The 22,758-nt window shown below is 39.2% G+C and overlaps 1 protein-coding gene across 8 annotated transcripts in view; it reads right to left on the minus strand.

Moving 5' to 3' along the window:
* Positions 1 to 6,321: 6,321 nt before the first annotated feature.
* The window catches only part of LOC125465399 (glutamate receptor ionotropic, NMDA 1), a 153,707-nt gene continuing 137,270 nt past the window's right edge, over positions 6,322 to 22,758 (minus strand). For 2 of the 8 annotated variants that reach the window (XM_048558844.2, XM_048558840.2), the window contains 2 exons: positions 17,659 to 17,769; positions 6,322 to 11,271 (listed from right to left, as the gene is read on the minus strand). In XM_048558844.2, the coding sequence (XP_048414801.1) occupies positions 11,206 to 11,271; positions 17,659 to 17,769 (177 nt within the window). In that variant the 3' untranslated portion in view covers positions 6,322 to 11,205. Of the gene's footprint in view, positions 11,272 to 11,291; positions 12,622 to 14,628; positions 14,648 to 17,658; positions 17,770 to 18,255; positions 18,618 to 21,895; positions 22,026 to 22,758 lie in introns of those variants that run through there. The other 6 variants (XM_048558841.2, XM_048558842.2, XM_048558846.2 and 3 more) reach the window with 6 other exon arrangements.

Consider the following 22,758-nt stretch of genomic DNA (forward strand, 5'->3'; position numbering starts at 1 on the left):
TTAATACTAACAGCATTGATGCCAAAAGCTGCCAGAGTTAGATCTAAACCAGAAAAAATATTTTTAGGAAATTATTTTGATTCTGAAATCATCTTCAATTAGTTCAAATTTGCACTGTTTTATTTATAATGTAACAAATTCTGTACCTATAATATCAATTATTAAATTTTCCTGCACACCTGTTCAAAACGTGCAGCCAATTTTATTGTCATTGTTCGACATTAATTTTAATGTCAATTATTCATTAAACTTTCCTGTATGCCTATTCAAAACTCTCAGCCAATTTTATCATGTTTTGTTCTGCATCAATTAAAGAATTTCATTGACTGAAGCAAATTTGTCTAAAGTCACACTTGTGAAAAGCAGACAAAACTCTCTGGCACCCAGCAGGTAATATTTTGCACAACAATACTGTTTAGTGTACAAATAGTGAAACTTCCAAGAGTCATACAGTTTGATTATGCTTGCAGCTAAGCAACAGTAATAGTGAGATGGAGGTAGTAGGAACTGCCAATGCTGGAGAATCTGAGGTAACATGGTGTGAAGCTGGATGAACACAGCAGGCCAAGCAGCATCAGAGGAGCAGGAAAGTTTGACATTTCGGTCGAGACCCTTCTTCAGAAATGGTGGGGGGGAAGGGGATTCTGAAATAAATAGGGAGACAGGAGAAGGCAGATTGAAGATGGATAAAGGAGAAGATCGGGTGAGAGGAGACAGACAGGTCAAAGAGGCAGGGTTAGAGCCAGTGAAGGTGAATGTAGGTGGGGAGTTAGGGAGGTGATAGGTCAGTCCAGGGTGGACAGACTGGTCAAGGAGGCAGGATGGGGTTAGGATTTGGGGTGGGGCTTAAGGTGGGAGAAATGGTTAGGGAGGCAGGGACTAGCTGGGCTGGTTTTGGGACGTGATCGGGGACGGGAGATTTTGAAGCTTGTGAAGTCCACATTGATACCCTTGGGCTGCAGGGTTCCTAAGCAAAATATGAGATGCTGTTCCTGCATCTTTTGGGTGGCATCATTGTGGCAATGCAGGAGGCCCAGGATGGGCATGTTGTTCGAGGAGTGGGGGGGGGCAGTTGAAATGGTTCACCACTGGGAGGTGTAGATGTTTGTTGCGAACTGAGCGTAGGCATTCCGCAAAGCGATCCCCAAGCATCCGCTTGGTCTCCCCCATGTAGAGGAAGCCACAACAAATACAATATATCACATTAACAGATGTGCAGGTGAACATCTGTTTGACATGAACAGTCTTCTTAGGGCCTGGGATGGAGGTCTGGGACGAGGTATAGGTGCAGGTGTAGCACTTGCTTCGATTGCAGGGATAGGTGCCGGGGGTGGTGGGGTCGGAGGGGAGTGCGGAGCGGACAAGGGAGTCACGGAGAGAGTGGTCCCTCCGGAAAGCAGATAAGGGTGGGGAGGGAAAAATGTGTTTTGTAGTGAGGTCAGATTGCAGATGGCAGAAATGTTGGAGGATGAAGCGTTGGATATCAGTTCACAACAAACAACTACACGTCCCAGTTGCGAACCATTTCAACTGCACTACCCTCCCCCCACCCCCCTCCTCAGACGACATGTCCATCCTGGGCCTCCTGCAGTGCCACAATGACACCATCCGAAAGATGCAGGAACAGCATCTCATATTTCACTTGGGACCCCTGCAGCCCAAGGGTATCAATGTAGACTTCACAAGCTCCAAAATCTCCCGACCACATCCCAAAACCAGCCCAGCTAGTCCACGCCTCCCTAACCATTCCTCCCACCTCAAGCTCCACCCCCATCTCCTACCCACTAACCTCATCCTGCCTCCTTGACCTGTCTGTCCTCCTTGGACTGACTTATCCCCTCCCTAACTCCCCACCTACATTCACCTTGACTGTTTCCAACCCCGCCTCTTTGACCTGTCTGTCTCCTCTCACCTTATCTTCTCCTTTATCCATCTTCTATCCGCCTTCCCCGTCTCCCTATTTATTTCAGAATCCCCTTCCCCATCCCCAGTAATAATGAGATGTCTACTTTTGAGGACAGGGCAAGGGTTATTTTTATTCAGTAATCATGAATGGTTAATAACAATGCTGTACTGCATGTTTTTAAACCCTGATATTCTGGACAAAGCGATTTCATTAGCAGTACTGAGGAACTCTTGGTCAGCAACAGTGAACTTTTCACAATGATCTGAAGACGTCCAGCTACATCTATTATAATGGCACAACTACAGAATTTAGAATTTAGGCAGAGAATAACCTAATTACAACCAAGAACAGTTGATTTTGGCAACAAAGGACAGCAATTAACTCTTCTGAGCATGGTATTAGAATAATATACAAAATCTTTGATGGATAAGGTAGGGTCAAAATCTGGAATAACTTTCAAACTTATTCTGTCATAAATGCCTGCTTCTCAACTTGCTCAACATCACCTCTTTGTTGATCTACCCAAGGGAATATTTTCTGCTTTGGAGCTGTGGTAAATTAAAATTAAAATTTGAAAATTATGGGATAGAAATTGCTGAAAGAAAACCGCATTAACATTGTGTCTTCCACAACCTTGGAATGCCCCAAAGCTCTTTACAGCCAATGAGGTACTTTTGAAATGTAATCATGATTGTTGGGAACACAGCAGCCAAGTTGCATAAGCAAGACCCTAAAAACAGTAATGTGATTTCTTCATGACCACATCATCCGCCCTTGTAATGTCCAGTGAGGGTTAAATATTAACTGAGTCAGTAGGGATAAACTGTGGATAGTGGCATAATATCTTTTATGTTCATCCTAAAGGTAAGTGAGGCATTGCTTTAACAAAATGGATGCCTGACTGTGGGGCATTCCTTTGATAATATGCAGTAATATTAGCCTGGAGTTTTATGCTTAAATTCTGTAATGAACTTGAACCCAGACCTGATGCAGAGTTGGGAGCAACCAACTGAATTATTGCTGATACCTTGACATGAAATCTCTTTTCATGTTGGAAACACTGTAGCAGAAATTGTTTTTCTTTCATGAAAAGGAAAAGCTGGTCATGACTTTCATAGCTCAGGAGCCTTCAATTTCTTTTATCAAATGTTTCAATGAGGTTTGTAACATGCTGACCAGATAGCCTAAATTAATCAAGTCCCATTTGGTTCATATCCCTGTAAAACCCTTCTATTCATGTACTCATCCAGATGCCTTTTAAATGTTGTAATTGTACCACCCTCTGCATGAAAATGGTGCTCCTTAGGTCCCTTTTAAATCTTACCCCTCTCGCCTTAAACCTATGCTCTCTAGTTTTGGACATCCCCACCCTGGCGTAAAAAACTTTGGCATTTACCCAATCCATGCCCCGCATGATTTTATAAACCTCCATAAGGTTACCCCTCAGCCTCCAATGCTCCAGGGAAAATAGCCCCAACTATTCAGCCTCTCCCTGTAGCTCAAACCCTCTACTCCTGGCAACATCCTTGTAAATCTTTTTTGAATCCTTTCAAGTTTCACAATATCCTTCCTACAGCAGGGAGACCAGAGTCGAACACTGTATTCCAAAAGTGGCCTAACAAATGTCCTGTTCATGACCTCCCAAATCCTATACTCAATGTAAAGACCAATAAAGGCAAGCATACCAAATGCCTTCTTCACTGTCCTATCTACCTGTGACTCCACTTTCAAGGAACTATGAACCTGCACTCCAAGGTTCAGCAACACTCCCCAGGACCTTACCATTAAGTGTATAAGTCCTCTGGTTTGCCTTTCCAAAATGCAGCACCTCACATTTATCTAAATTAAACTCCATCTGCTACTCAGTGGCACATCCTATCAAGCTTCTTGTTGTACTCTGAGGTAACCTTTGTTGCTGTCTGCTATGCTTTCAACTTTGGTGTCATCTGCAAATTTCTAACCATATCTCCTATGTTTGCATCCAAATCATTTATAAAAATGATGAACAGCAGTGGACCCAATACCAATCCTTGTGGCACACCACTGGTCACAGGCCTCCAGTCTGAAAAGCAATGTTCCACCACCATCCTCTGTCTTCTACCTTTGAGCCAGTTCTGCATCCGAATGGCTTGTTCTTGTATTCCATGCAAATAAACTTTGCTAACCAGTCTTCCACAGTTCTGAGGAAGGGTCACCGGACCCGAAACGGTAATTCTGTTTTATCCTTCACAGATGCTGCCAGACCTGCTGCGCTTTTCCAGCATCTTTGTTTTTGTGGAGATGATGTTGAAGGCAATAGGATGAAATGGTGGAGCATGAGCTATGGTGGGAGGTGAATCCAGTAGCTGGGATACATTAAGTCTGAGATATTGGAGAGAAAATGGTGGCACGTACACTGGTGGGGTAGAGGACATTGAACTTCTTCCAACAGTGCTGGGCATTCCATTGGACTAGGTTGTCATGGTTTGGTTTTTTGCTCTCATTGCTGGAAATGGGGGAAGATGAAATACTACTTTCATCCCATTCCATCCTACAGCAGTTCCAGGACAGTATCTGCAAAGCAGTGTGCCAGTTTCTTTCTGCCATGTCCAGGGTACCTGTCAGGAACTCTGCTAGGCAGCTCCAGATTCACAGTGCTTGTCTGGGTGGACAGCAACTTTTAAAATATAATGCTGGCAATAGGGATGCTAGGGTCATTTCTGCAATCATCCAGAGAGTGGCAAGTTGTTCCGGGAATGTTTGCAGTACGGTGAGATGTGATACTTGTCATGGGGTTGAAACACAAACTAATATGGTATGTTATGGTAAGAAAATGAGTTTGATTTTGCAGGAAACAACATTTCACCAAAGCCAATGTGATTCCTAGTCAAAAAACTGTAAATTCAGCCCCACTGCTGCTAATCACGTAGGGAGTCCAAGCTGCTGCAGCATTTTTACATGCATGTTATAACATGGAGCTTTGGATGTTGTGGTACAAGCTCCAACTTTCTTTCCATCACATAACTGACAAAGAATTTCTCCTGCTCTTACCATCTGCCACTGGTCAGTGTTCAAGAGTTTATAAGTTGGTAAGCTTGCAAGAGGGAAGAGGGAGGCTTGGGACCCCAGCTAGGGTATGCTTGTGTTACCTTCTTTAAAATCAGTGAATTCTTATTCCATGGGGTAGCATTTCTTTGCATGCTCAGGCTCTTCCATGATATTTCAAACTACATCACTTCATATAAAGTTACAGCCAACCATACACTTGCCTTCGTTCAGCTGGTCTGATTCCCGCAGCTGCTTGTTATAAATTAGAAACTTAGCAGATCAGGCTTGTAATGAGTTGCTAAGTAGCTCATTAATAAAAACGAATCTGTTCTGAAACTTGGTCCTTCTATCACTCTTAGGAAAATGGTTGAGGGTGGAAACAGAGGCTGGAATTCTGGCTGAGCTCCTCAGCAACCATTTTCTCTTGGCTGTCCAGCCTTCATTCCCATCTCAGCAGAGACCAGTAGGTGCATGGGAAAGCTGCCAACTCCAAGTTCCCTCTCAAATAATTAGCAATAGTAGCATGGTGACAATAGTAATTCATGGGTCCAGAGATGCTCCAGTTATTTCTTGTAAAACTGTTCAGTTAGTTAACTAAATCTACATTTAAAAGTTAATCTCAGTAATGATGAGCATGAAACTACCAGATTGTTTGAAGACCCATTTCATTTCCTAGACGATGTAGGGAAGAAAATCTTCCACACCTACCTGTTTCAATTGTTATGAAACTCCAGATCCAATGTGATTGATTCTTTACTATCCTTTGAAATGGTGTCACAAAAGACACTGCTCTATTAAACTGCAGCAGAAAATTTTGACTGTAAATCAAGTCATGTGGATTGCAGAAATTCAATATGGTGGCTCATCACCACCTTCCCAAGGATGATTAAGGATGGGCAATAAATAGTTGACTTGCCAGTGTTACTGACCTACATCCACAATTGAACAAAAAAGTGACACACTGGCTTGAATTGGAAATAAAGCAGGTTAACATCTCTTTAACAGCACTGTGAGAGAACCTTCATTACATTGGCTGCAGTAATTCAAGAAGATACCTTCTCAAGGGCAATTACGGATGCGCCATAAATCTTGGACTTGAAGGAAATGTATCACATCCCCTGACTGAATAAATTAAGATTGGGTAGCTTCATGTTCGCTTTGTTACATGCATACTAAGCTTGCATCACGCCATAAATTCAAAACTTTGATGTAATTTGAAAAATACTGGATGTTAATTAATGTTAAAAGATTTTTTAGAATAGATATCAATGTATAGAAGTAAATTTTTAATTTGAATCAAAATCCAGAGTTTCAGAATACTTATAGCTTAAGAATACCACATAAATGGCAAACACGTTTCATAATGATTCATTTTAATTGCTCCAGAATTGTTGAAAAAATGTGTTTATTTAAGTACCGTGCATTACCTAATACCAGATCCAATACAGATTAACTATGAACTAATATGGATATTCTCAGGCACTGTATATTACTCATTGGCTGAAGGAGCAATAAAGGCAAAGCCCCTTTATTTGTATCAGCATCCTATGGCAGTGAATGAGACAGATTAAGTACATTACAGGACTTTCCCTAAGAAAGCAGGTACGATAATAGCTCCCCTAGTGTTAAATTACAATCACAAATTCTATTTTACAATTCAACTAAAAACGATTTAACATATCTAGTTCTTGTCATTATAAAAATGGAATAATAATTTCTATCATGTTCACAATGACTTGGAAGAATTATGTAAGAATTCCCAAAGCAATTTAGTCCAATAAAATCAAATATTGTTCAATGTTTCTCTATAATCATCCTTCCCAGGAACAAATAGGAGAAATATATTATTGTCTATGAGAAAGTCCAAATGCACATCTAAAGTGAGGGTACAGTTTTTATTCTTGTGGAAAGAATGCAAACTTTTTTAGCTGTAAAGATTATTATTAGGAACTGTATCTAGGATGAATAAAGTAATTTTAGAAAGATTCTTGGGTTAGGTGGATCAGTAATAATGCTGATGGACTTCAATCGCAGCTCTTAAAATGTTATTTTCATTTCTTAGAACGGGCGGCACAGTGGCTCAGTGGTTAGCACTGCAGCCTCACAGCGCCAGGGACCCAGGTTTGATTCCAGCCTTGGGTGACTGTCTGTGTGGAGTTTGCACATTCTCCCCATGTCTGTGTGGGTTTCCTCCAGGTTTCCTCCCACAGTCCAAAGATGTGCAGGCTAGGTGGATTGACCTTGCTAAATTGCCCATAGTGTTCAGGAGTGTGTGAGATATAGGGAGATGGGTCTGGGTGGGATGATGCAAGGGGTGGTGTGGACTTGTTGGGCCAAAGGGCCTGTTTCCACACTGTACAGAATCTAATCTAAACAAGTTTGTGAATATAAGATCTAATAAAGACAATATTTCAAAGCAAATAAAGTTATTTTTCGAAAAAAAGTTGTGTCAATACTGTAAATCTGAAAAGAAAAGTGAAAATACTGGGATCGGTGCTGGAATCCCAGCCATTCACAATATATATTAATGATTTGGATGAGAGAACAAAATATAACATGTCCAAGTTTGCAGATGATACCAAGTTGGGTTGGAGGGCAAACTGACGAGGATACAGAGATCCTTTAGCATGATTTCGACAGGTTGGGTGGAGTGGACAAATCAATGGCAGTATAATTTGGATAAATGTGAGGTAATTCATTTAGGAAGCAAATACAAGAAGGCAGATTACCACCTGAATGGCTGTAAATTGGGTGGGGGGAGTGTGCAGCAGGATCTGGGTGTCCTTGTGCTCCAGTCACTGAAGGTAAGCATGCAGGTGCAACAGGCAATAAAGAAGGCAAATGTATGTTGGCCTTCATTGCAAGAGGTTTTGTGTACAGGAGCAGGAATGTGCTGTTGCAGTTATACATGGCCTTAATGAGATCACACCTGGAATATTGTGTGCAGTTTCGGTCTCCTTTTCTAAGGGAGGATACTCTTGCTCTTGAGGGAGTGCAGCAAAGGTTTACCAGGCTGATTCCAGGGATGGTGGGTCTGTTGTATGAGGAAGCATTAACTAGGTTGGGATTGTTTTTGCTGGCATTCAGATGAATGAGGGGGGATCTCATAGAGACTTATAAAATTCTAACAGGACTGGACAGGGTGGATGTTCCTGATGGTGGGTGTGTTCAGAACCAGGGGTCACAGTATGAGAATTTGGGGTAGATGATTTATGATGAAGATCAGGAGACATTCCTTCACCCAAAGAGTGGTAAGCCTGTCAAATTCATTACCACAGGAAATAGCTGATGCCAAAACATCGAATGTATTCAAGAAGTGACTAGATGTAGCACTCGGGGGAAATGGGAACAAAGGTTATGGGGAGAAAGCAGGATTGGGCTATTGAGTTAGATGATCAGCCCTGATCGTGAAAAATGGCAGAGTAGGCTCAAAGGGCTGAATGGCCTCCCCTTCCTTCTATCTTCTATGTTCCTATAATCTGCTAGCCTGGTTGCATCATTGAAATTGTGTTTCAGATCAATGACCTTACAACCAAATTGAGGAAATTCTGATGAAGTGACAATCTAAGACATTCACGCGGTTTCTCTTTTGATGCCGTCAGATCAGTAAGGTGTTAGTGGCATTTTCTGTTTGTAAATGAAAAGCTGTCAGTAAATTAGAAGATGGTGATTTGGTTGAGTTGAGATGTGAAATATTTAATTAATAGTGTCTTGTATGAGACAGGATGTCACAAAATTTCTAGAAGATATTAAATGTTCTTTTAAGTTCACCCCATCTGATTCCCCCCAGTCCATCCATTTATTTCCTTCCGAAGAAGGATCTCTGCCTTATTTACATAATGGAACTGTTAGAACCTAATGGTTTCAAAGCCCTAAAGATCTTTGGAATGATTCCCACAGACTGGGCCTAGTTTGGACAGTTCATAATCTCTGGGAATTTCTACATTTTGTATCAGGTAAAGGACATGCTGCAGAGGCTGGGGTGCCTTGCTCATTCTGCTATTTTGTAGAATCCTATTGTCCGAACAGTAAACCAACACTAAAGATATGAATAGTTGCCAGTACATCATGATACTGGCCCAGTGCATGGCACATGATAACTAATGATATCCCACTAAATTAATGTTATCCATTCACTGATGTTGGTAAAGCAATTGATTCGACTATAAAGTAAGCTTTTCCACTTTTGTAGAAATCACAACACAGAAAGAACCTTTAGCTCATAAGGTGAAGTTATCTACTCTAATCCTTTTTTCTCATCTTTCTCATATGCGTGTATATTCTTGCTTTTCAAATACATATACAATTTTGTTACAAATAAAATTATGGCCTGATTGCAAATACCACTTCTAGTGAAATGTTCCATGTCTGAATGACCCAGTGAAACAGTTCCTCTCATTTCCCCTTCATTGTTCAGGAAATAATCTGGGATATGCTTTCTCATAATTGATTATTAGTGTTAGAAACATTTGGACTTAGTTTTTCTGTTGGAGTTGCGAGTAGGCATTGGGCTGATTTCCAGTTTGTAAACCTAGATTTGGATATGGCAGAACATCCACTGCAATCTTCCCAGAGGAAGCCAATTGTGAACTTCTTCCAGTTGTGCACCCAATTAAAGATGATGGGGGGAGGGGGTGGCCAAAGCAGGACATTCACGAGAATCAGGGCTCCCATTCCAAAGGCTGGCCTGCAAACTCACTGTGTGCTGCTGAGTTGAATGCAGAACATTATATCAATGTTTGGAGGTGCAATTGAGTTACTAGAGCTAACAGTAATTCCTCATGCCCAGCACTAAACAACAGATTCATTTGCAAGTAACAAGTGTTTGTCTGTGGATGTCCTGAAGATTGCCAATTTTGCTCTTCAGAGTAACAATACAAGTAGTTTAAAATGACAACTGCAGAGGAAAGACATGGATGTCTGACCACTTGCTCTGTTCTCACTTCCTCTGGGTAGACAAACTGTTGACCAGCGGGGGTTTCGAGTGCCACTGACAGAATGACATAGCATTCCAAAAGTGCCTGCTAAATTGCATCTGTAGTTTCTTCAGTTTGCTCCTTGGGACTGAGAGATGGGTTGCTGTCACCAGTCTGAAACTGTATTAGGTACAAATCTAGGGAAGCATGACTGTGTCAGGAAGCTAATCCACTACATTTTTCTTCTTGCCATTTTCCCGATGTTCCTGATCTCTAAATTAATCTCTAAAGTTCTGGAAAAGCTTCCATTAATGTCTTTCAAAATGGCCTTTCTTTTATTAATTTGGGATTTTTCTCACTTTCTTACAGGATTACCCTCCCATTCCTTGCAACATTTTACTGCATGTTTGCTGCGTTCTTACTGAAATTTACTTTTTTCACTAATATTAACAAATGTAAGAAATCATGCTCCCGTTGTATTAGAACATAGCTAAATAAGTCAGGTGACAAAAACTTAACAGTAACTGTAGATTTTGAACAATAATCTTCACTAATTCAACACGTTTGTACTCTTTTCTAGCTCATGAAGTTCTACAATCCCCTAGCATCCCTTCAAAATGCATACATGTCCTGCACTAATGTGACTTTTTTTCTTACAGTGGCCCTCCCTTTCCTGCATGTGATTTGAGTTTGCCAATTATGTGTCAATTTGTGCTGAATAAGTGGTCATTCTGTGCCTAATGCCTAATACTGAATTGAAACAGTCCCACCTTTGTCTGGGATTGGTTCATGTTAGGTCTCAGAGGTGTACTGTGCTAACTCACCATGCCACCCATTTTCCTCTGTGTTAATAATTTGCTGAGTAACTTTCATAAAAATTGTGCGGTGAATAAGAGTTTTTGATGAATAATTTTAGCAATAAGTTTGTTGAATAATTTGTACTAAAGACTTGATATGTAACCAAAAATACTGATAAGGCAGAGGTAGATAGATTCTTGATAGGGATGGGAATCAAAGGTTATTGGGATAGACGGGAATGTAGAATTCGGGACAAAAAACAGATCAAACTTGACCTTATTGAATGGCAGAACAGACTTGAGGGGCCAAATGGCATACTTCTGTTCCTAGTTTGTATGTAATACTTTGCTGAGTAGCAGAGAAGGCTCAGTAACTTTAACACCGCAGATTTTCAGAATATACTAACACTGATGATTTTGTGATTCCATTGTAGTTTTTTTACTTTCCTCCCCTTTCACTCTGGTCATTTGCTGGTGTTCTAAACTCTTGCTGCTTTGGCCAGTAATTCTTGAGTCTCATATTTCTTTCTGATTTTAAACATCAATGTTCTGGACAGAATCACACCACTGTGCTGACAGAAGGGTCTGAGAGGTTCAGTTGCCCACTTATATCAGGATGGTATTGCTGTAAAATAAGAGAGAGAGAGAGGGACAGAAGTTACTGCCAGTATTCCACATTTATATTGAAGAATCAATATGTTCTCCATCCCAAACATCTGCCTGTAAGACCATGCCCTCACTCAAGGCATGAACTGTACAATTATTATTCAATTTTGACAAATATATGTTGAATTTGTCAGAAAATATTATACATGTATTTATTGTTAGAAGTCAAGTGAAACAGTACATTGGAAATGTTTGTATCTAATATGTAGCTGCCTCAAAGAAATTCCTCCTCATCTCTGGCTAAATAAGAAACTCTTTACTCTGACAATAGAGAAGAACCTTCCATTTCTGTCAGGTGTCTCACTTGCTGCTCAAAATGTGTACTCTTCACAGCAAGGCCTGTCTTATTTTCTTCCAGTCAGACAATTTAGAGGACAGTGGCAAACCTACCTCTGAAATCAAATTCCCAGTAGGACAGGAAGAACTGCCAGCTAGTCAGAGGGTGGCAGCTTTTGCACCTGGCAGTGCCACTGCAAAAACCATGGCTGCTACAGAAGGATAACCAAGCTCATGAGAACCAACAGCTCAGCTGGAGGTTGGATTCTGGAGTTTGATGGGGCACAAAGAGGGGATAGGGGATCAGAAGTAAAGGCAGGAAGCTTGCTGTCACCGGTCACCTCCATACCCTTTGTCCAGTCCCTGGGTTACACATATCAAGTGACCCTCACTTCCTGACTGACAGGCAATCCCTGTGTTGGTTTACTAGTGGGTAGGCCACTTACTTGTGTTGCATGGAGCTCAGATAATTGTAGACCTGGCAGGAATTTTAAACATTAGTTTTCTCGACTGAATTACACTACTGTGCTGACAGAGAAGTCTAAGAGATTCAGTTATCCAGTTATATAAGTAGGGTAGTATTGTTGTCAAATAAGAGAGCTTAACACATGGTTGTCCTTAAGTGGTCATTATCTGACTACCTAAGAGTCTTAATTTACAGCAAAGGTGGAAGGTCAAGCACAGAGCTTCTTGCTGAGAATGTGATTTGGGAGGAGGCAGGCAATGAGACAGGATTATGGGTACACTGCGTACCTGCCCAATTTTTATTTGTCTTCCTGCCTCGAGAACTAGAAGACTCCACCCTATGTTCCCTAATTTTAGATTCCCCACAAACAAAAATTCAAAGAAATGTAAAAGCATTACCCTTTTCAACATTTGATCTTTCAAGTCCAGTTTGCTTATTCCTTGCCCTTTTTTCCTTAGATTTCTTTCTATTCTTTATATGTTACCGTTTTGTGTTCGTGCTCTGTGTTTATTCTATTTAGCCTATCATTGGGTTGATGTTTGATAGGGAGTGTTCACACTGTAGAATCTGTATCAAGTACAAACAGTAACATGCAGGGAGAAAGATAAGGAAAAAGAGACAGTAGCATTCCAACAAAATTGATTGGATTGACCAACTAAAATGTTGACCTTAACAGGGCATTTGATCTGTCAGGGATGGAAATTATATCAAACCATTAAATTTGTGCATCAAAGCAAGTTTCTTTTAAAATGTATCAGAGATTAAAAAGTGATCCAAGTTCTACTGAACTAAACATGCTCTGATAGTTTGCAAATTATGAATGCTGTTATCATAAAACAATAGTACATTCAAAACTCTTCCAGCAATTATGAGTTGTGAACACTGTTTCCTGATTGGGAATGAGGTGAAGTTGAAGGCAGGTTGTGTCATTGCTGGTGATAGAGACAGGTGCAGCATATCCATGCAATGTAGGAAACAAATGACTGGTAGAAAATTCCAACTTCTGACAGAATTGCTGAGAATCTTGTTTAAAAATTCCAAATTTTGCAATCAACTTGAATGATTAAGTTGATACAGTTTACGATCACAGCATTGCCAATGTTGTTGCCAAATATAAATATATTGTCTAAAGTTTTTGTGGTTTTTGAAATATTGACTGCACCCACGTTTACTGCATGGTGTTATCTAATAGGAACTAAGTAAGAACATTACAAGATATTCTATCAGAAATACTGTGCAAGATCACAGTTCTCAGGTGGTGTTACACTCACAAGAAATAATGGCTTTAAAGTTGCCTTAAACTGGATTTTAGCACCTACAGTTTAATGGCATTAGTTGAACTTCTGATCAACCCTAGATTTTACCAAAACTCACTGTCACAGAAACCAGATAGGGCTAACATTATTTTCATTACTTCACTAAGGTAATCAGCTGAATTATCAGATATTTTTGACTTTTGAACTTCACATAGTCAGCAGTTGATGCGACCATGATGCAGTGCATGAAGCTAGGAATCATGATCATTGTCCTGAAACCTAGAAATCATGGGAAACAAAACTAGAGAACGGTACTGCCTGTCAAAACCTAAAAGTCATTGCAAGTGACAGTTAATTCAGTAAATAGCTGTAGGGTCAGACAAATAAATATTAGAAAGGAATACATTAAAAAATTATCAAAACTAATTCATTGTTCTGTGGAATTTTCCAAATGAAATGCTTCCTTCTCAGACCCAAACGTTTATATATATAACCCTTCCGTTTTAAACAGAGGAGTAGTTAGTGCATACAGGAATGATTGCTATCTTTATTCCACTCGAACCAGATGTACTTACGTCAGGTGATGATGGCTATACTTGTTTCCATTTTAAAAACTCTGTAAATATTTTTAAATTGCATGTTTCAGGTAATGAATAATATTATGTTCACCCCCTCATTACGGTGAACAAGATCATGTCATCCATATTGTTCATTGCATTCATAGTGGCCTCAATTAGTTTCTACTTCATACTTGCTGTTAGAAATAAGTTTTTCTTTTCATTCTTATTATTTCTAGTGTTTTAACAACAGATTCATTTTATTGTTATATCAATCATAGAGGGCAAAAAATTGAGAGATCTGGAATTAAAATGAAGTATATTAATCTAAAACACAAATTGCAATACAGTATGTATTACATTAAATTGCGTTTTACGCTTCATTTCATTCAATAGCACTACATAGTCTGACCTAATGTAAAGATTAGTTGTAGTGTTGCAGACGTAAACACTCAAGATTTCATGATATGGGTGAAAATGTGAACAAGTGTCTATTTCATTAATATCCTTCCATCAATTCAAATGAGGATTTCTAACTTTTGCAATACCATCTATGTACAAATGGCCATGTGAAGTTGCCATTTTCTAAGTAATCGTATTATATTCCATTTTGGATTCAAAGAGAAAACTGAGTACCCAAGATGCATTTTACTAATATGAATTTTATAATGCCTAGCCTGTTGGTCCTCATAATAGTTCTAGAGAAACATACTGAGATGAAGAAGTAGTTCGCAAAAGGTATGCGTTCACTGTCATTGGTTGGGCAGGCTACCTTCTAATCTAAAGAAGGAGAAGAAGAAAGAAGCATCATTGTTCAGTCTGAAAGCAAGGAGAAAGAGAAATGGTTTCTTGTCAGAACAACAAATTAAATTTTCAGCATTCAAAGATTCTGCCTTCTTGAGGACTGCCAAGGTGGTTGGGGTTGAGAAATGACAGCTAGCAGGCAGAGTTTGCACAATGGAGCAGAAGTTATGAGGTACACATGAGGTTAGCAATGCTGAAGTTTGTTGAAATGAGATCGCTCAATTTATATCAAAGACTAGGAAGGCACATAAATCAGGCTGACAGACAAGACAGGTATTTTTGCATTTTATTTTATTCAGAAAGTAAAATGCTTCTTCAATTTTAAAAAAAGTACATTGAATTTCTCTAAACAATATCTGAAAGGATAATGGCACAGTGTACAATTAAGGGGAATGGGAACGGAAAGTTTCTGATGCAGATTTTCTGATGTCGCATTGTCTGAATTAAAAAATACAAATGAAGTTTAAAATGCCTTGAAACAAAATGATTTTATGCTATAACTGATGAAGTGATGAAAACATCAAATAAAATGATGGTCCCCCAGTTAGAAGGCAGCCAGAGGGAAATGAAAGAACACAACTTAGAGCCCCTGTATTTGGAATTAAAAGTGCATGTTAAGCAATGGCAAACATTTCAGAATGTGTACAATTGAAGAAATACAACAGCATGATCATTCAGGACTAGGGTTGCCAACCCTCCAAGATTTCCCTGGCATCTCCATCAATTAAAGCCTAATCTTCAGAATATGGCTATAAGGAACCCAGCACAAAAACAAGGAAATAAAGACTGAGTTTTAAAAGTGCCTTCATCAGTTATATTAAAAAATGTACATGGCCCAAGATGTTATTTGACTGATGGTCAAAAATCATCCATTTAAGTAATGAACAGTCCATCCGTCTTTCAATTGGCATAAAATTGTTGTGCATCACGAGAATGGACATGCTGGCTGATTAACTGCAAGGTGTTGGTTGCAGCAGGATCTGATGAACCTCCAGGAACCCTGGAGTTGGCAACCCTAATTAGAATCATTGGCACTGTTGCATAGTTGCTAGAAGGAGAGAGCATAGATTCATATACATTGCTCACTTAGCAGTACATGAGAATTGTCTTTTGTATTGTGCTTGCTAATAACTGATTCTATTCAAGGTGGCAAATAAAGAAAGCAACTTGAAATCTGCCCAAAAAAGTGCAATCAGGGTTCAACAGCTCTGAAGAAGAGAAATGATAATGTCATGCGCCAGCAATGGTGGGGGTTCTAAAATTTTGACATTAGAGTTTATTGAGCTGGTATTTGTGATTATAATTCAGGTACAGTATGAACTAGGCAGCCGGATTCAATGCCCCGTGCCTTGCAGGCCCCTCACAAGCCCGATTTAGCTATTCTGTTCTGCTATGGGTTCATTAATTTATTTTACATTAGATTGGCTGTATTTTTCATATTGTTATTCAGCTTTCATAATAACATTCATGAATTCAATTTAAATGTCATAAATGTTCAGTTTTTCCAAATATAGTCAATGATTCAGGGTTCAAGTCTTTTAAAATTATTTTTCTCAAAATCTATTTTATTAGAAGGGAAACAAAGCTTTAACTAAAAAATCAGTAACATAAACATTGTAAAAAAGAACACTACTAAATTACAATAGAACCAGAAAAATACTGAAACTGCCATAATGATTTTGTGATGTTTTCACGTGCATGGACATCAATGCTGTGATATTTGGAAGTCAAATTTATCTCTAAATGAAAAGGAGAATGCCTATTTTCGTCTATGACACAGTGTAAATTACCAAAGCATATATTTTCAGTTACTACACAGTTCATAGCTGTGCATTCCTGCAATTTTGTTGGTCTGTTATTAATTATAGAGAGAAAAAAACATTCATCACGACGTTTCTCTTAGTCCACCTTAATTACTTTGGATAAAGTCTAGATCTAACAAACCAGATCTGTTTGATTACAGCTCAGTTTATTTTGTGGCGATGTGAGCAAATTCAGTTTGGGTGTACCATAGGTCCAACATTTATTTGTCCTCTGTCTCAATAATGGTCTAGCTCACTTTCGTGAGAATCCTGTTTTTCAAGCTCAGTGTGAGCACTGAAAGCAGCAAAGGTTAGCACCTTCAACTTGTGCCTCCTCCCCAACCCTCTGTAAGATCACATTGGAAAGGCAATATTTCTGAGTTTAATGGCAGCCGAAAACACAGATCCACCCTCCAAATCAACACTATATATATGGAAAATGAATCTAAAGTAGGAGGTGAAGAATGTCAAAATGAAAGTAAAGAAAGTTTGTAGCTGACAATGTGTGATTACTGTGTAGTTGTGATGACCTTACAGCAAGAAGCCAAGATAAAGATAAAATTGGTCAAGAAAAAAATCTAAAAGGAAGAAAAAGTGTCTGCAGAGAGAAAAAAAAACATCATTACATCATCACAATTAACAAATGTATCAAAAAAGGTAATGCCAGTAATTTAATTTAGAAATTTCATCCTCATCATCACCATTATCAAAAAGCATTTGAAAGAACATGATTCTTGTAAATGATTCTTGTGAATGACAGAGAACATGGTTTGTTGAAACTGTATAAAACATGATACTTGTACATGGCAGAAGACATGATGCTTAGGGAGGATGAAATATATGAATCTTGGGAATGAACCTAGAGTCTTGTGGTGGTTATCGGATTTAACTGAAAGTTATTCTCATCATGAATGGATCAGCAATCAGCAAGGGGAATTTCCTTCAAATCAACAGGGAAACTAACAATGGCAATGAGAGCAAGAACAAGTGTCAGACATAAACATTCAAGGATGTTATCAACACTTCTGGAGTCCTCCCAAGTTCGCCTCCTTCCTTTGCCCAGTGTTAAAGATGTAATGCAGCTGTTTCACATGGGCATGTGGTGAGGTGGATATGTAATAGTACTGAATGAACTTTGGGCTAATGGACTCATGGCATGGTGAAAGGAGTCCCAATTCCTCTTACCGTGTCTTTGGAAGACCTACGTCTCTTGAAGCTGGAGGTCAGTGTTGAAGTGAGCGATCTAAAAGGTGCTTTCTTTTTAGGGTCAGGCTCTGCGCTACCACTTTTTCTATCCTAGAACAGATATATTTGAAGTTATTGACTTTTTTCTGTTGGTAGTAGCTATTTATAATCTAGCTAATAACTGTTCTGGCAAGCAGAAATCAAATAGATGTACACTATAGATATTTGGCTTGGCAAATATATGTGGTAACTTGGCCCATTAAAAGCAGTTCCAATGAACTGTCTAGGAAAGGAAGTGATTAATTACTAAGAGGGTTCATATTGTCATCTGGCAAAGGAGGGTCTGTCAAGCAACATTAATGGTAGAATCAAAGCAAAAAAGTTCACCACAAGCGAGATTTGTGAAAGAGCAGTGAATCTAATGAATGTAGCTCAGATCTTGAAAATGAGAATGCATGAACCTTTGTGTATGTAGTGCGCTTGTCACTAATACACTTGTGTTCTTCATGTGATTTCTAAAGCAATTTTAAAAGTAAAATAAAATCTAACAAAATTATTAGAATCAAATGAACTGAAATCAAAATAGTACTATTTAAAACACTGTAAAAAAAAAGCCACCATTATAATTAAATTGCATTTAATATTATGTAATGTTTTATTTTATAATTGTGTTCATTTTTTTAAAAATCCATGCCTTTGTGTTGGGAACAGCAGTGAGAGGTAAATTACTTTGAGGCAAAACAACCAGGTCCTTCCAATGCGGAACTGTCATTCCAAATTGATTCCTCCACTAGTGTCTTGAAGAATTGCCGTCCTTTTCAGAGAATGCAGAGGAATGTATTTGAAAACTGTAACTGAAAGAGCCAGTTGTAGGCTCCACTTCATGTATTTAGATTGTAGTGTCAGCAGTCACTATTTCCTGTTTGAAGGCTGGACTCTTCATTCACTTGGATCCTTTACTATTTGAAATAATGTTTCAATCAAAATAAAAATATTTATTTAGTATTTTCTAATCTTGAACTTTGAAGTATGGAGTCAAAGGTAGAAGAGTGCCAATGTAGACAATGTCTGCCAAGTTTGCAAACAAAACTTGAGTTCTTTTAAAATAATTTTCACATTCAAAAGACTCTGGCAGAGAGACAGTTGCTAATAAACAGGCACAGGGACTGATAGGACAGTCAAGACAGGCAAAAGACAGACACCAGACTAAGGTGATTTGCAATGTACTGATCCAGTTTATACAATGCAAAAGTTAAATTGCACTAAAAAGCTTCAGGTAACTCAGCTTTCTATCACTATAAAGTCTCTGTAGGATTGAACTTAGCATTGAAACTGATTAAGTTCACAACACATAAGTCACCAACGTAGGCTACATTCCTGTTTTGTACTGCCTTCAATTACCAACTAAATAATGAAGAAAATAAGAATCTTCAAAAGCAGCTATTTTTAAAATCAGTGATCCTCATTCAAATTGATTTTAATTTTCCTAGTTGTTCTCAATTATGGCCTAGCAATCGTACTGTGGCAATATGACATAAGAAAGTTACACAAACAGGCATTCTACAGGATATATAAGCAACGTTCTTTCAACAGTAATGCTGCTCACCTTATTGTTAAGGTTCAGAATGGTGAAGTGCAATAGCCAATGGTGGAGATTATACATAGCACATTTAGCAATGGATATGATCAGAGGAATTTTCTTTAATCACAGTTTTAATGTAAGTGTTAAACCACTTAATATACATAGATTAATGCCAGTATTGAAATAGCAGATAAAGGAATTTGATACAAATGCACAAACATTATTACTAGTACCACACTAGGCAATTTAAAACTTTTTCTCATAAATGGATGACACTGTCTAATCCACTGTGCAAAAACAGTTTCCCTGGTTCTTTAACCTAAAACAAAATATCTTACCTAATACTTAATCTAAGGGGTTAAATCCAACTTTTGCAGTACTGCATTGAAAAAAGGTGTCCTATCCGGCAAGATTAAAGGTCTATTCCTTTAACCAACAGTCAGTAGAGGTCGAACAAAATGACAACTTGAGGTTCCAGGTGCAAAACAAGGAGATCAGCTATTTCGCAAATTAATTTTAGTATGCAGAGTTATTTTTAAATTGTGCTGTTTCTACCTAGCACAAGGAAAGCTGGCTGTGCTTGATAGAGGTCAATCATCTCAGTCCCAGGACATCACTGCATATGCTCCTCAGGGTAGCAATTTTCTAATCAACCTATTCAGAGATGTTATTACATATCTCTGGTACAGTGAAACTTAACCTGAGCCTCCTGACTCAGAGGAAGGGACACTAGTACTGTTCCACAAGATCCCCAAAAAGAGCACAGGAATTGTCTTCAGTAGGTTTTTCTTAAGCAACCTGTTCATAAGAATATAAGAAATACGAGCAGCATCTGACCCCTCGGGCCTGCTCCTCCCATCAATAAGAGCATGGCTGATCTTTTTGTGGACTCAACTCTACTCACCATAGCCCTTAATTCCTTTACTGTTCAAAAATCTATCGATTTTTGCCTCCAAAACATTCAATGAGGTAGCCTCAATAATTTCACTGGGCAGGGAATCCCACACACTCACAACCCTTTGGGTAAAGAAGCTCCTCCTCAGCTCAGTCCGAAACCTGTTCCCTCTTATTTTGAGGCTATGCCCCCAGTTTGAGTTTCACCCACCAGTGGAAACAATCTCCCTGCTTCTATTTTATCTACTTCATCAAAATTTTAGACGTTTCTATAAGATCCCTCCTTTTGTAAATTTCAAGAAGTATAGTGCCAACTAGTCAATCTCTCCTCATAAGCCAGCCCCCTCAACTGCAGAATCGACCCAATGAACATCCTCTGCACCCACTCCAATGCTATAGTACATCCTTTCTCAAGTAAGGAGACCAAAACTGTACACCATACTCCGGGTGTGATCTCACCAGCACCCTACACAGCTGCAGTATTGCCTCCCTGTTTTTAAACTCCATCCTTCTGGCAATGAAAGAGAATATTCCATCTGTCTTCTCAATTCCTTGTTGCACCTGCAAACCAACTTTTTATGATTCATGCACAAGGACACCCAGGTCCCTCTGCACAACAGCTTGCTGCAATTTTTCACCATTTAAATAACAGTCAATTTTCCTGTTATTCTGTCCAAAATGGAAATCCTCACATTTACCAACATTGTAGTCCATGCGCCAGACCCTTGCCTACTCACCTACCCTATCTACATCCCGTTGCAGACTTTCAATGTCCTCTACACACTTTGCTCTACCACTCATTTTAGCGTTATCTATGAACTTTAACACACTGCACTAGGTCTCCAACTCCAAATAATCTATGTAAATTGTAAACTGCGGTCCCAACAATGATCTCTGAGGCACATCACTAACCACTGATCGCCAAGCATAAAAACACCCATTTACCACGACTCTTTGCTTTCTGTTAGTTAACCAATCCTCTATCCATGCTAATACATTACCTGTAATGCTGTGCATCTTTATTTTATGCAGCAGCCTTTTGTGTGGCACCTTGTTGAATGCCTTCCGGAAATCTTTGCAGAATGTGAGACTGGAACCCAAATCTTCAAGCCCAGAGGTAGGAACACTAATTTTGCACAACAAGGGCCCTGCTCTTCAAGTTAGATATTTTCCAATCAGTTATATATCTCTGGAGTAAATGAACCTTGAACCCAGGTTTCCTGGTCCAGAGGTAGGGACTGTATCATTGTGGAACAAGAGCCCCAAGAAACACCTCCAGGTGCTTCATTAATTAACTAAGGTCAGAAGTGGTTATCTCTGACGATCACACAACATTCTACACTATTTCCAACTCCTCAGTTGCAATGTTCAGCAAGATTTGGACAATGTCCAAGCTTGGGCTTCCAGCTGGCAAATCATAACCATTGCACACAAGTAAGTGGCCATGACCAGCTCAAACAGAGAACCGAACCATTTCCTCTTCATGTTCAATGGCATGATTGTTAAATGCAACATCCTGGGGGTTACCAGTGACCAGAAACTGGAAAGGGGCTACCTTTTTTGAGAAGTTTCTAAAAGGCTGTCAAGGAAGGTGGTACAATATTCAAGGGATGCCCTTCTGCATCAGAGGTCCCTGAAGTTTGTAATCCACTTCTTACCCACCTGATCTCCAAACCCCACCTCTTTTCCACTACTCCCCATCCAAGATGACCAAAACATCCCTGTCAATACCCAACTTACATACCTTGAGGTTCCATTAAAGCTTTCACCTTGGGATTGCCTGCATGCACCCGGAGGTTTTGTCTCAGCAGACAGGCAGACATTGCCCTCTGTCGCATAATGTACCAGAATTGGAACCAAACACAAGGGTCCCCAGCGCATGACCACGATCCTGAAGGAAAAAGTGACTTTCAATTCATACATCACAGGCTCATTCCAGACTGCAGTAGGTAACATTAAGTAGCATTCACCAGTTTGCTGTCTACAAGAGTATCAGATGTCTGATTTTCCTTTCATGCATGTTGCTTATCCGTTCTTAGATTTGTCTAAAACATTAGATTTCTCTCAGTGCAAAGTTTCACTGACTGCACATCTGTGACCCTGTTTTCCCATCCAACCCAGCCCTCTCAACTAACAATGCGCCCCCACAACACACCACCTAGAATTACAAAACAACTAAACAGTTGTGTTTAATTTCAGGAAGAAGTTCCACAGGCAGGGAATAATATAGGTCTCTCCCTAGTTTACTGGCATTAGTTAAGGAGCTTTGATATGTTGCCATTCAAGAGAAACGGACGTTAATTAAATCTCTTGAGCTTGCTCCTCAATTTGATTTGGGTCATGGCTGAATTGTGACCTCACTCCATTTTCTCCCTTTCCTTAAATAGCATTGGTCGAGAAAAATGTATCCATCTCAGTTTTAAAATTACCACTGCATTTAGAGTAATTACCATTTGTTCTAAAGAGTTCCAAATGTTTGCCTTCCCTTCAAACGTACTAACCCAATTTTCCTTTTGAAAGGTCTGATTCTAAATTTTAAATTTGGTTACCAATAACCTATCTATAGGTCTCTCTTTCAAACCCGTTTCCTTAGTTGCTTGAAATCCAAATCATTACTTCAAGTT

Source organism: Stegostoma tigrinum, chromosome 29, assembly GCF_030684315.1.
Source record: "Stegostoma tigrinum isolate sSteTig4 chromosome 29, sSteTig4.hap1, whole genome shotgun sequence".
Classification (NCBI taxonomy): Eukaryota; Metazoa; Chordata; class Chondrichthyes; order Orectolobiformes; family Stegostomatidae; genus Stegostoma; species Stegostoma tigrinum.